The 14,212-nt window shown below is 44.3% G+C and overlaps 1 protein-coding gene across 1 annotated transcript in view; it reads left to right on the top strand.

Annotated features, from left to right (window-relative positions):
• The window catches only part of LOC124709079 (paired box protein Pax-6-like), a 115,321-nt gene that overhangs the window by 69,452 nt on the left and 31,657 nt on the right, over nucleotides 1-14,212 (top strand). The window contains exon 2 of the mRNA XM_047240726.1: nucleotides 8,480-8,647. Within this exon, the coding sequence (XP_047096682.1) occupies nucleotides 8,480-8,647 (168 nt within the window). The remainder of the gene's footprint in view (nucleotides 1-8,479; nucleotides 8,648-14,212) is intronic.

A 14,212-nucleotide genomic window follows, 5' to 3' on the forward strand; every position in this document is an offset into this window, starting at 1 on the left:
GGCCGCAGCGGGCGTCGGCGCGGCTGTTATCAGGTTTCCATTAGCGTGCGGCGGAGGCGCTCAGGCAGAAACTGCAGATAGCGCGGGCGGCGGGGGCGGCACCCGGAGGTGACGGCGCGCGCTGGCGGCGGGGGTGGCGGCGGCGGCAGCGGGGGCGGCGATACGCATCGCGCCAGGTGGTGGCGTGCGGGGCCCTCAATATGGGCAGCCCCACTCCCTCCCTCGCCGCATTTTTCCGCCATGTTCGGCGCTGCACTTTCCTGCCATGTCAAATAACCCGTCGTGTCGTAATTCTCCTAGAACGGCGGCAGTGCGCAAAGTGGCGCATGCGAAAACCTGAACACAGGAGTCATTTTTACTCGTAATCTAATAAACACTCACTGGAGGAGTTTACCCGCCTAATGCACAGTTACAGTATTTGCACTCCCAGGAGACATCACGTTAGTGCCGTGTAAAGCTGCATCTACGCATCATAATGGGCTCAGTTCGGCGGAGAAGAGAACGCGTGAATTTCGTCAGATATTCCATATCCAGCTCCGGGTTGCTTCTTGATGATCACGAGGGCTATATTTTGTTGTTAAGCTCCGATTCGTCGCGGAATCGAAACCATAGCATAAATCAAAAATGTTTTATTTGCAATATTTGGCTCTCTCTTCCAACTACTTCTGTATATAGCACTTAGACATATGAGGGATATTCGGAAGGTGAGATCCAGTACGTAGAGAAATGGAAACGAGAGTGAAAATCCGATGAAGCTTTGCACAGGTGTGTTGCGCAGTGTCTAGTATGCCTGTCATTCGCGTCAGCTCGCTCTTTTCAGTTCTGAGCACGCAGTCACCAGTTTACATGGGGCTCGCGAAACCGGATTTCATAAACCGATTTCCCAACAACGCTTTTGGATAGTCATGTAAACATCTCAAAATCGATTCTGGAAATCGGCTTCTGGTTGCCGGTTTTCCAATTCCGCAATCGATTTTGACTCTCATGTAAACGCAACCGGTTTTGAAACGTGCTTGGTCTGTCAGGTTTTGTATTGTTTTTAAAAAATTTCGGCTAATGTAGACAAAGTGGCTTTTTGTGCAGTTTGGGATAAGTATAAATATTAGAATGAAGCTGTTTTCACCTCGTCTAATTGAAGATAAATAGCGATTATGCTAACCAAATCACAGACTGCAATAGCTGTTTTCGAGGCGCCTTATTTAACTGGGCTAGCAAATCCGCTTCAGCACTTAACGTGTAAATAAGGTTTCCGAAATTCCGTTTTCGTCTTCCGGAAGATGTGCCGCATGTAAACGTAGTGAGTGAGTACTTAAAGATGCCTAGAGTAATAGTGTCTCCCGCCAAGTGTGCGTCGCCATTGTGAGGTTACGCCCTGTTTGATACAGCCTAACATAATGTACCTGTCATGCATTTCCTTCTTCTCGACAACTCTCGGCCGCACACTGCAGACATAATGAGCACGCCTCTGCAGCGTTTTGGATGGGAAGTGTTTGATCACTCACCATCCAGTCCGGACGTGGCTCCCTTTGATGTTCATCTCTGCTGACTTTTGGCACAGACAACGAACTGCATACCAGTGTAGAGAAGCGGTGGAAAGTACAAGCGCCTGTTTTCTATGACGAGGATATTGGAAAGTTGGTACAACGCTACGACAGATATCTAAGGCGGAGCGGAGACTATGTAAAGAAGTAGCTGGAAGGTGTCGCAAATAAAACATTTTTGATTTTCACTGTAGTTTCTATTTGGCAACCGACTGGGCCTTGCTTTCCGAATAGCCCTCTTACTATATCATAGCGTGGTAACAGTTTGCCAATACCATCGTCATAGAATTTCCTGTACTGGTCTGCAGTTCGTTGTTTATGCCAAGATGCTGTACTCATAGCCAGCGGTTCATGTGAGCGAAGAGATGAAAGTCAGAGGGCGCCATGTCCGGGCTGTCTGGCGGTGATCACACTTCGCGTCGGAAACGCTGCATGAGCTGCTTCGTTGCACCTGCTGTATGCGGTCGACAATGGTCATGAAAAAGGAAACGCAAGACAGGTACGTTATATGGGCTGCGTGAAATCAGGCGAAACAACTCAGCAGGCACCTCACACTTCCAGGGAGCCATTTTCTAGGCCCCTTTACGTGCTCACTGCGTGCTCAGAACTGAAAAATGTGACTTTATGCGATACATGGGCATGCTAGAGTTACTGCACAACATATCTGCACAAACCTTCATCGTATTTTCGCCGTGGTTTTAATTTTTCAATCTATCTGAGGTTGAAAAAAAAATAGCCTCGAAGACACTAGAGAGCTAGCAAATCGCGGAGATGTTGACTGCTACTTCACCTGATTTCCCCGTAGAAAAAAGACGTTTTCTCTGGAATTAAAATCGGATGATTAAGCAAGCCAATCGACGTATTGCATTCTGCCTGAGTGTTTGACGAATGAGGAACTTACGCACGCAGCCCTGTGGACATAATGGCTATCATCATTTGTTATGGCATGAGTGGCCATAACACACTCATAAAGAACATGTAGAAGAAAGGGCAGCAGTTAGTTATCGAGACTGATGAAATGAACAGCCTGGTCCGTATTTAACGTTGGAAAACAAACACCGTTAATATTCCGCCAACATTTCTTTATCTCGAACCGGTGTTCGGCTTATTACACCCGTATCAGGAAACAACTGAGTGACCTCCACAGAAGTTAGCGTCAAAAGAGACGTTCATGGAGGTATAATAAGGGGAGACGGCGCTGCAGACTTAACGCTGTACGTTGCATTGAACTCTGCGCCGCCATGTTAGAAGCCCCAAAACATAGGCAGACTACTGTTTACCATTCCTTCTTGTTCTTAACTCCTGTGGCTTGCACGCAACTGTTGTTTTAGTAGGAAAATGTTACAGCTCTTTCTTGAATAACAGAGTGCCAGGAAGGCATTTTCAGTAGTTTTTCTGGTCTTATATGCATATTTGATCCAATAATATGACTATTTCGCCTCATTAATGTAACTTTATTTTTGTTGTAAGTTTCGAATAACCAAGGCTGCTTTCCTAATCCAGCATTTTCCTTAATATGGAGTTCAAAACTCATGCTTGGCCTACGTCGTCTACTGAAGATGTATTTTACAATCCCTCCTCCCCACAACCTTCACCCCGACAGGTTTGATAGGTAGGAAATCCTAAGTCAAATAACGGAAACAGAATCACTACAGTAAAAGTAAACAATGCAACTAAAATTCATGTACCAAATACAAAAGAAAATATCGCTTGAAAAAGTCCACTTATGAATGAAATACGATTCCTTTATCCTTTATATCGTAGACGATAATTAGAACGATTAGTACACCCCTAAATAACCCATGCTGCTATTTTTTTTTTATCAAAGCATTTCCACCAGAAGCTAATGTTTGGGGCAACTAACATGGAGGACAATGGCTTCAAGTTTGTGACGTCATGACAACTCCCCATGGAGACTCTAGTACGTAGTAATGCAAACATTAGAAACAAAGATACAATCAACCCACACAGCATCTTTGATTATGATATTAGGTGAGAATTATCAGACCGAGTGCTCTTTCACAAACTCCTACCTTGTCACAGGGGCACATCCTTCAACTGTCCAAATTCCCAGAATATCTCCCAGTTCCGTAATCCCTCCAAACCACATCTAAGCGAACCACCATCTACGGATCCTTACCAAACTGAGAAGCTTCCAACTCTATGCTGCGTACTCCCGCCACACATTCCATATTCTGCCCCAACGCAACGTAGGCATATTCCCTCTCCCCGATTCCGAAATCTACCCCTCTCATCAGCTGAGGCCTTTCCTCTCCTGACTTCACGCTCTGTTTATCACACCCTATCACCGACCCCCATTACGTTACCCTCCTAGTTTCCACACGAAGCGGCTTCGCCACAATTCTGCCACTGCTTCCAACACTGTCATTTCGACGACGCCGTGCATCTACATAACAAGGCGAACCCGAACTCCAGCAACATAATGTCGGATGGTGCTCAAGGCTATTTCCTGCGTATTGTGATGGGTCGTTTAAGAGCAGTAACGTAATTCTGATTTATTCGGTTTGTTACATTAATTATCTGTGTGTCTATGAAAGTATTTTCACGACAATGAAAAATCCTGTAAAATGCACTGTGAGAAGTTTCCATATAAAAAGAGAGCTGTTCTTGGATTGGGATCAAATACGTAACTCATGTTGTCAGGTTCGAAGAGTTGATCTTCCTTGCAGTTGCTATAGAAAACAAGAATAAATTGACGTCCTGGAGGTACAAATACTGATCACATTAATTCGTGCCACACTTTGTTTTGAGCTTCAGTTTTCTTTATTTTCGTGTACAACTGTACCGAGCTGGTACAGTGTGTGCCGTTTACAATCGATTACATGTTAACTGATCAACACAGGTACCGCGTCGATACTTCAAGCATAACTGAGCCTAAAACAGTAGCTCCATATGGGCCTTATATAGATTTTACTACAATGACGTAATTGTTAACAACAGAAATTCAAATAATTACAATGAATTTTAGCAGATGATAGGACATTAAGTAACACTAAATGACGTAATATATCAAATTCATTATAAACAAGTCTCAACAAAAATGAAAATAGTCAGATACGTGATTATAACAATACATATTACATTTTAGTGGATTATTCTAACTATAGAGAATATAAATTCTTCGCCGGCCAATGTGGCCGAGCGGTTCTAGGCGCTTCAGTCTGGAACCGCGCGACAGCTACGGTCGCAGGTTCGAATCCTGCCTCGGGCATGGATGTGTGTGACCTCCTTAGGTTAATTAGGTTTAAGTAGTTCTAAGTTCTAGGGGAGTGATGACCTCAGATGTTAAGTCCCATAGTGCTCAGAGCCATTTGAACCATATAAATTCTTCCTAGCAATAAGGAAAACATTGTGTATTTCTATCAAACGTGATACGGATCTTCAGGCTCATGAAGACTATTAAGTGACTTAGTCGACATTTTAACAGGGTACTAGTACGATATTATAGTGCCTGTGGTGTTAAAAAGTGCAGTACTTCTAGTACTGCCCATATATTGCTATGCTTAGGATTGCTGGTTGATATGCTATTAGCTTTTCAATAAATTGTGTGAAATTGTTGGTAACAAGGGGTAAGGTCCTAGCTGCTATGCTTCAACGGCCAGACACTTCACTTCAGTTCTATGGCGGAAGACTTGTGTTTTTCGTAGACGCCTATGTAAATATGCAACAGTACTGTGCAGTGCTGGGCGTCGTATCTCAGGGTAGAGTCGCTTTGCATCTAACAAGGGAACCTCCCCATCGCACCCCCCTCAGATTTAGTTATAAGTTGGCACAGTGGATAGGCCTTGAAAAACTGAACACAGATCAATCGAGAAAACAGGAAGAAGTTGTGTGGAACTATGAAACAACTAAGCAAAATATTCAAACTGAGTAGTCCATGTGCAAGATAAGCATCATCTAGGAGAGTTCGAGTTCAGGAGCGCCGTGGTCCCGTGGATAGCGTAAGCAACTGCGGAGCGAGAGGTTCTTGGTTCAAATCTTCCTTTGAGTGAAAAGTTTACTTTCTTTATTTTTGCAAAGTTATGATCTGTCCGTTCGTTCATTGGCGTCTCTGTTCAGTGTAATAAGTTTAGTGTCTGTGTTTTGCGGCCGGACCGCAAAACCGTGCGATTAGTAGCCGAAAGGACGTGCCTGTCCAATGGAAACCGAAAACATTTCATTGCAAGGTCATAGGTCAACCGATTCCTCCACAGGAAAACACGTCTGATATACTCTTTAGGACACTGGTGACGGCATGTGCGTCACATGACAGGAATATGTTGTCGACCCACCTAACTTGTACACTTGGTGAATGGGTAAAAAGATTCTTCTACCTTGCCCAATTTAGGTTTTCTTGTGGATGTGATAATCACTCACAAAAAAGTGTGAAAACATAAGAGTTTGTCACATAAACTGCAACAAATGAATGCAACAGTTTCACAGTCGCACAGTTTTGTCTGTGCTCTGTCAAAACATGTTTTTAACACTTTCAAATTTTTCCGTGTGTAGACCGTCAAATCCTGCATATGTCCAAGCAAATCTGAACATGTCCTGGAATTTTGGAGAGCGAAGTTGCTTATATGTGAGTGCCTGAACTTTGATAATTGTCTGAAAATAAAAAATTAGAATTTTCTCCCGAGGGAAGACTTGAACCAAGGACCTATCGTTCCGCAGCTGCACACGCTAACCACAGGACCACGGCGCTCATGTGTTTACACTCTCCTTGATGTTGCCTATCTTACACATGGACTACTCAGTTTGTATATTTTGGTTATTTTTTCATAGTTCCACACAACTTCTTCCTGTTTTCTCGATTGATCTGTATTCAGTTTTTCAAGGCCTATCCACTGTACCAACTTATAACTAATTCTGAGGGGGGTGCGATGGGGAGGTTCCCTTGTCAGTGAACCCATACACGAGGTGCGTAGCGGCCAACTGTTCATCGGCAAACTTATACATGTTGGTGTGTATCACTGTTAAAGTACAACTAACACTGCCGATAAGGAAAGACAGAGCCACGACCCAGCAGTACTGAATGCTAACTCGAGTGCTTGACTGAAGTGGGCATTACTGTTGTGAACAGCCAGTATCGTGAGTGAACGGGAATAACACACACTGCGCATGCCGTCGACATTTTGACTGTTTTGTAGATAATTTCAGTTCAATACAGATACATAGATAAATGCTGGTAAGCAAAAACGATATTTCCTTGGAGTTCCTGAGAAACTACATTTACGTATGAAGTTTTCTCTCAATAACATGTCGTGTTCTACTCGCTACGAACTCTTCTGACCAATCACAGAGCTTTGAGTGACTAGAAATAAGACGTTCAAATTCTTAGAACATGTGCGTCAGTATGTTATGCAGAAATGATTACCATTTCAGTCATCTCTGTTCAGCATGTGCCTTGTTGCCTAGCAGGCATGGGGTTCGTCATGGGCCCTGATAACTTGTCCTTTGCGTGATGGCATCGACGCGTAGAAGGCGGGAATGGGGTGCTGTGACAGTAGCCATCCATGCTGCACCTGCCTGGTTCCAAAGTTCATCTGTGTGGTCGGCACTGGGTCACAGTCCTGCACCCGTCGTTTCGCCATATCCAACACATTTTCAATTGGCGAGAAGTCTGGTAATCTGGCGGGACAGGGCAAAAGACTGACGCAATATGACACCAAGAAGGCACGTGTTCGTGCAGCAATTTAAGGTCGTGCAGTGTCTTGCTGAAAAATGGCGTCTGTGAGGTCGCGCAGACAGGGTATGGCTATGGGTCGCAGGATGTCATTCACGTAGGCCACACAAGTCACAGTGCCCTGTACGCGCACCAGTTGTGATTTGTGGTTGTACCCAATAGCACACCACACCACAAGCCATCGAGCTGGCGCTGCATGTCTCGTGCGAATACAGTCATTGTGATGCCGTTTAACCTGTCTGCGGCCATCATTTTCAAACAAACATAACCTGAATTCGTCCTAAAACTCTATTGATGCCATTCCTGTCCAGAGTGACGATATTCCATGCACCATTGCTGTCTAGCATGTTTCTGCACATTCGTCAAACGTAGGGGAAAAAGTAGACGACGCGCACGTAACCCATGCCGTAATAACCAGCGTCGGACTGTCGCGCCTGATAATGTACGACGTGTTCCACTGTTCCACTAGAACAGAGGAGGACACACATGTCCTGCAATGCCAGTCGGATCAGGTGTCGATCTTCCCGGGAGGTGGTCTGGATGGTGCGAAGTGACTCATCTCGTCGTGTTCTACGGCCTTCTGTGAACCATTCGCACGCATCCGTTGCACTGGCGAAACACTTCGTCCCATATGATTAGCAATTTCCCGCATGGATGTATCACATTCTCCCATGCCAATAATGCGCCCTGTTTTAAACTCACTGCCGGCTGGTGTGGTCGAGCGGTTCTAGGCGCTTCAGTCTGGAACCGCGCGACCGCTACAGTCGCAGGTTCGAATCCTGCCTCTGTCATGGATGTTTGTGATGCCCTTAGGTTAGTTAGGTTTAAGTAGCTCTAAATTCTAGGGGACTGATGACCTCAGGTGTTAAGTCCCATACAGCTCAGAGCCATTTGAACCTTTTTTTTTTCCAAACTCACTGATTTGACGGTACGGTTCGCGCATATGTCTTCGAAGCGCCCTGCATGTCTGCTCAATTCATATTGATCTATTACCTTCAGTTTATAGTGACAACGACAGCCGGGGGCACATTTTTCCTGTAGGTGGCGTTGCGTGGCGATATCGATGTTGACCTGGAACCCTCGGCCCGACGTGGTCCAAATGCTAATCATTTCTGCAGAGCATACTAATTTACATATCCTGTGAATACGAATGTCCTACCTCTAGTCGTTCAAGATGATGTTCTTTGTGAGCACGAGTGTGTTTTGTTGATGTGGGCGAGGACGTACAGAAGTGGACTTGTGGCGGTTGCAGGGTCGGAGCTGGACGGCACGGGCGACGAGACGGCCTCCGGGGACAACAGCAACGCCGGCTCGAGCGCGGGCGGCGCCGACGAGGACCAGGCGCGCCTGCGGCTCAAGCGCAAGCTGCAGCGCAACAGAACCTCCTTCACCAACGAGCAGATCGACTCACTCGAGAAAGGTACGCACCCCCCCCCCCCCTCACCACCACACGCAGCTCTACGTCTCCGTGCCAGTGGCGATAGGGCGGGAGCTGGACACCGCCGAAGCCTCCGTTGTGTTGCGCGAACTCCGCAACCGGGGCCCGAGAGAAATACGGGCCCCGCAACGAACTTGTGACGTCACACTAGTTGCCTTGCCCGATATACCTCGCGAACACTCGGCTCCGTTCGGGGCCCACGGGTTGCCGATGAAAAGGTACTCACTAAGGGTCTTAACTTCGTCACGTGCTATTGACAGCTTGCACACATTTAAGCGAGCAGCTACGAATTATTTAATTCATCTGAAATATTTTTCACTTCTCGCAGCATAATGAATAATCCATTAAATTTCTGGAAAACAACTGCGATAATATTATTTCTTCAGTAGGATTTCGGCTGCCTATCGTCTGGCCGCCTTTGGACTCACTCTGACGATGGACGGACGATACGCGGCTGAAATGTCAGTTGAAGCAATAGTATTTGCGCGGCTGCATGCTCGAAATTTAAAGGATCATTCATGCCCGAAATTTAATGGATCATTCATCTGAAATAGTAACTTACTCCCCGCCGGAGACGATCGCTGAGAGTCGTAAGATCTGTAGTGTGACGTGTTGTGACGCGCACCACAGAGCCTGTATATCTTTCGGTGCGTCACAGGATTCAATCGGAAACATTTATTACCTTACCCGGATTAATTCTTTGCACTGCTATACATGTAAAACCAGCATAACTGAAGGCCACCAGCCTCGCTTTGTCCCAGAGACAAGATTAAACTTCTGACTACTCCAGTTGCAATAATGAAAGCCGAGTCGCAATCAATCCGCCTTCAGAAAAATGCCGAGATTCGACTCCTGGACTGGAATATGTTAAAAGGTCTCTTTATTATTTTTTTCTGAAGTGATAGGAATAGAAAGTCCTCGCTTTATCCTGATTCCATTGAATACAATGTCGTGTGAAGTCATTACAAGAATGTGGCACATTAAATTATACCAAGTGCGCAACGGAAATTGGTATCGTGATTTCAACAATACAATCCAAGCAACGGATCCTATCAAATTTACAATAATCGTTTCTCAAGTAGGCAGCGCTATCACCACTGACTTTTGGAGAAAACTACAATCGAATTATGGTCCGTGAATTAAACATTTATTAGCTTCTAGGTTTTCCTTTCTTAACTTGTCCATCATGTACCAAAAACAGAAACAACTTGTTGATATGTTTCCTCAATGTGAGGCGGTTTTTATCCAATAAAAATCATCAGCAACAAAGGATCGTTACCCAAATGGGATAATTTCTGGATGCAGTTTGGAATATAATAAGCTCTAACATTAGTGAAATCTAAAAATTTACAATGGCTAACAAGATACTATAGGGGAAAATTACACAAGTTTCACATACCAATAAGCAACATCATTACCGGGGGATGAAAAGGGGGGGGGGGCAGAAAGTAAGTTCGCCATGCTGGTTAAAATTCCGGTGATTGTGACAAATCCCAGGTTACCAATATCTTCTCCTGCTTGCAAGTATTCACAGTGATCAAGAAATCACTCAGAAGACATCGCTGTGGTTGTATTGTTAAACGTCATACTAGTGCACCACAGGTGTAAACAGCGCGTGTTTGTGACATTCTGTGTCTTATACTGTGTAAGTGGTTACTTGTGAAATTTGCGTGGGAAAATGCGATGAAAGCAGTAAACTAATGCGCAATAACAAGAATGATATATATCAAAATATCTGTCAATCAATCAGTACAGACTATTGGAGAGAAACTGATGAGAAATATCGTAACATAAATCAAACAAGCACTGTCAATTGAACATATTAGCCATATAAACGTTGCTCGGGTCTAGTTTCAAAAACATATACTTTAAAGACTCTTTAGCATGTTCGAAGTCAATCAAAACCATAAAGGATTTGCTTGCAGCTGTTGAAATGATTGTCGGTGAGGATGGGGCAAAACGCTGATACATTACAGAAAACAGAGAAACCAATTTGATTTATGGAGAGAACATTAAAAAGTAGCACAAGAAAAGAATAATAGTCAGACAAGAGCACAAACTGGTCCGTCATTACAGTTCATTTATTATCCGAAAGACCCTTCCGGATTGTAAACAAAATCCGAAGGAAATATGGAATACATATCTTCGGTATTACCTATCTAAAGCTACAAAAATTGCGCTGAAGTATTTGAGCTGTATAGCCACATCGTCAGCTTCTGAAAGAAGGTTCACAAAAGCAGGATACGCTCTCTGTCAGCAATTCAATAGACTGAAGGGGAAACATCTCTCAAAATGTTATTTTTAATGTCTGTAACAAATTTGAGATATGTAATGTTAATTATTACTGTATTTATTGATTAATATTTATGACATTAGAGGTATTAGCATACTGCTTCTTTCGCTATTCTATAACGCATTATTATCGGACAGGTGTGAAATCTAAATCAGCATCGATAATTTGCCACCATCGCACATTCCTATATTCCTTACATATACGTTGATAGGACGTATAGAACTTCTTCGTAACCGAGCGAGGTGGCGCAGTGGTTAGCACCTCCTCGCATTCGGGAGGACGACGGTTCAAACCCGCGTCCGGCCTTTCATGATTTCCCTTAATCGCTTCAGGCAAACGCCGGGATGGTTCTTTTGAAAGGGCACGGCCGATTTCCTTCTCCATCCTTCCCTCATCCGAGCTTGTGCTCCGTCTCTAATGACCTCGTTGTCAACGGGACGTTAAACGCTAATTCCTCCCCTTTCTTCGTTAGATCCATTGGTCTCGTTTCACAAGCTTAGTTTTTTTAAAAACATGGCACCGATTTCTACATTACTTCAAGACGGAATTCCGAGATTCTTTAAGTTTATTAGCTTCACATATCTCAATAGTATTTCGACAAGCAGAATGGCATCCAAACTCGAACACCACACACACACACACACACACACACACACACACACCAAGTGACGGTGAAGAGAGGTATTCCTAACACAGACTGCCGCAGTACCTCACGATACGCGGAAACGTCTTTTTTTGGCAGTGTTCCTGCAAGTGAAGCTCGATCCAACACAGTGGGATGCATACTTTGCGACACGTGAGGGGCGAACCACGCGAACGTAGTAGGGAATCAGCAAACGACTTCAGTTATCTCGGGTACTAACTAGCTCTACATTATGCTAGATACTAGAGCCTACGACACCTTTTATAGAAATTTACGAGTCTTTTTTCCTTACTTCACACCTTCTCAAGATCACAACAGTTCCACCAGAGGTGTTCACTGATCGCCATCAGGAATTTAGGCCGAAACCAATCTCATCCAAAATCGCAGTGGGTTGTTTCCATCTTCTAAATAGAAGACCTAGATTGAAAGTGAATATCATCCCGAATGAAACTGCACTGAACCATTGCTACACGTTTAAAAACCTTGGAGTACCTTTGAGCAGTGTCTCTTCCTTCAAGAAACATTGTGACGAAGTGACACACACACACACACACACACACACATATATATATATATATATATATATATATATATATATATATATACGTGTGTGTGTGTGTGTGTGTGTGTGTGTGTGTCACACACCTGATTGACATTCTGAAAAATTGTTCTATCGTTCGTCAGGTTTGATGCATACCACGCGTATCGTAGCATATCGGCAAAAATCGGAGAAGACAACTGGTGGTAGACGATGGATTGGATTTTTATACAATCGTCTCTGGAGTTGATGTCACGGTTTCGCTCGATTAAAAAAGCACAATTTTGAAGGCGCTTGATCAAATTTTTTACCTGCTGGTAAAAATGCACGTCACACGGTTGGACGAGAGGAGTGCACTTTGGAGGAAAGACTTTTATAGTGCACGTTGCTAACCTCTTATCGTCCTGGAACATCTCATCGTATAACGCCGGGTTCGTTTGCCCACCCCAAGAGTCGATCAAAAGGAGAAATTCTTTCTTTTGTACGTATGGTTGCAAAGCATTACGCAAGAAGTCCATGAACAAACCGGTTGTTAGTTTACCGGATTTGGAGGATGTAATAATAACGTTGGTATACTTCTTGGCGTACTCGTCGACTGTCATCTGTACTCTGGGTCCAAACGTACCTGTGGACTCTTTGGAGGCATACGAAAACAAGAGGCCAGACTCGTCCAGACACCGTGATTGAATATTGAGCCGTATACGAATGCGTCACCTTGTTCATGTCGTGTCGGGTTACCAGGACAGCCTTTGACCTTTTTCGGCGTGAGTTCTGTTGAACGTGGACTGGTACTGGCACCATGACAAACAAAATATAAAAATATCGTTTATATAAGAAATATACGAAATCTGTGTTGTCTATCATATATCAGATTATCATATTCTATCATGATGTTATATGACATTTGTGAACAGCCCTTTACGTACCTGTTTGATCAGTGTTAATTATGAAATCTTTGTCGAAGTTAGTTATCAACGTTCGCGTCTGGATCCGAAATGTGTCCGCTGCGGCCAAAATTTCGTCTTGGGTAGCCGTCTCTTCCCGGGAAACAAATTTTGTGATTTTCCGTTGCCGAGTCCCATGCTTCTTTTTAAATTCGGTGACCCATGTTTTTGAAGCTTTGAAGTTGAAATCTGGGAACTGACTTGCAGCGCCCAAGGCCCACTGCTGCAGGTTTCTAGTAGTAACTTGCTGGAAGTTTTGTCGAGCTTCTACGAAGCGATCATGCACCCATGACTCGATGGTACAATATTTATCAAATTTGCTACCGCCACGTTTGATTTGCTCTTCCCACCTGGATAAATAGCCCATATTTGTCAAACGAGAGCACCCTTTTTTTTGTAGAGTTTTGAGACTCCAGCCTGGATGTTCTTTGGCCAGATTGACAGCTCTAATTTTGTAATCCAGAGAAATATAGTCGTACCCTTTTTTTTTCTTTTCGTCCGGCTCGTATTAGTCTGATGATTCGTTGGCAATGGGACTCGTTTCAACGTCTTCGTAGGCATTATTATCGTCGATTTCATTAATGTTATCAGTTCCTCATCATGAACGAGGGTTTTTTCGGCGAGCATTTGCAGCGTATTCTGGAACATTTCTTCCCAAATTACCATGGCTTCTTCGTTGATTGATGATGACGGTTCTGCTGCGATGCGATTACTGTTACGAAGGAGGCTTTTAAATTACACCAACGCATCTTTCAATTGTTGTTTCGCCACTTCACTGTGTATAGAATCTTCTTCGATCACATCACTTTCATGCGAAGGGCCCGGATCGCTCTCCAATTGTACCGCCTCCATTTTTCCGTTTGTTTAACAGGGTGTACCAAATCTCTCACGTACGCACTGATTTTCGATTATGTTATAAGTTGCGCTAGGGGCCGGATCTACCTTCTTTCGAATTTAGCAGGCAACTACGCTCTTAGCCGGCCGCGGTGGTCGTGCGGTTCTAGGCGCTCCAGTCCGGAGCCGCGCTGCTGCTACGGTCGCAGGTTCGAATCCTGCCTCGGGCATGGATGTGTGTGATGTCCTTAGGTTAGTTAGGTTTAATTAGTTCTAAGTTCTAGGGGACTGATGA

Source organism: Schistocerca piceifrons, chromosome 7, assembly GCF_021461385.2.
Source record: "Schistocerca piceifrons isolate TAMUIC-IGC-003096 chromosome 7, iqSchPice1.1, whole genome shotgun sequence".
NCBI classification, from domain to species: domain Eukaryota; kingdom Metazoa; phylum Arthropoda; class Insecta; order Orthoptera; family Acrididae; genus Schistocerca; species Schistocerca piceifrons.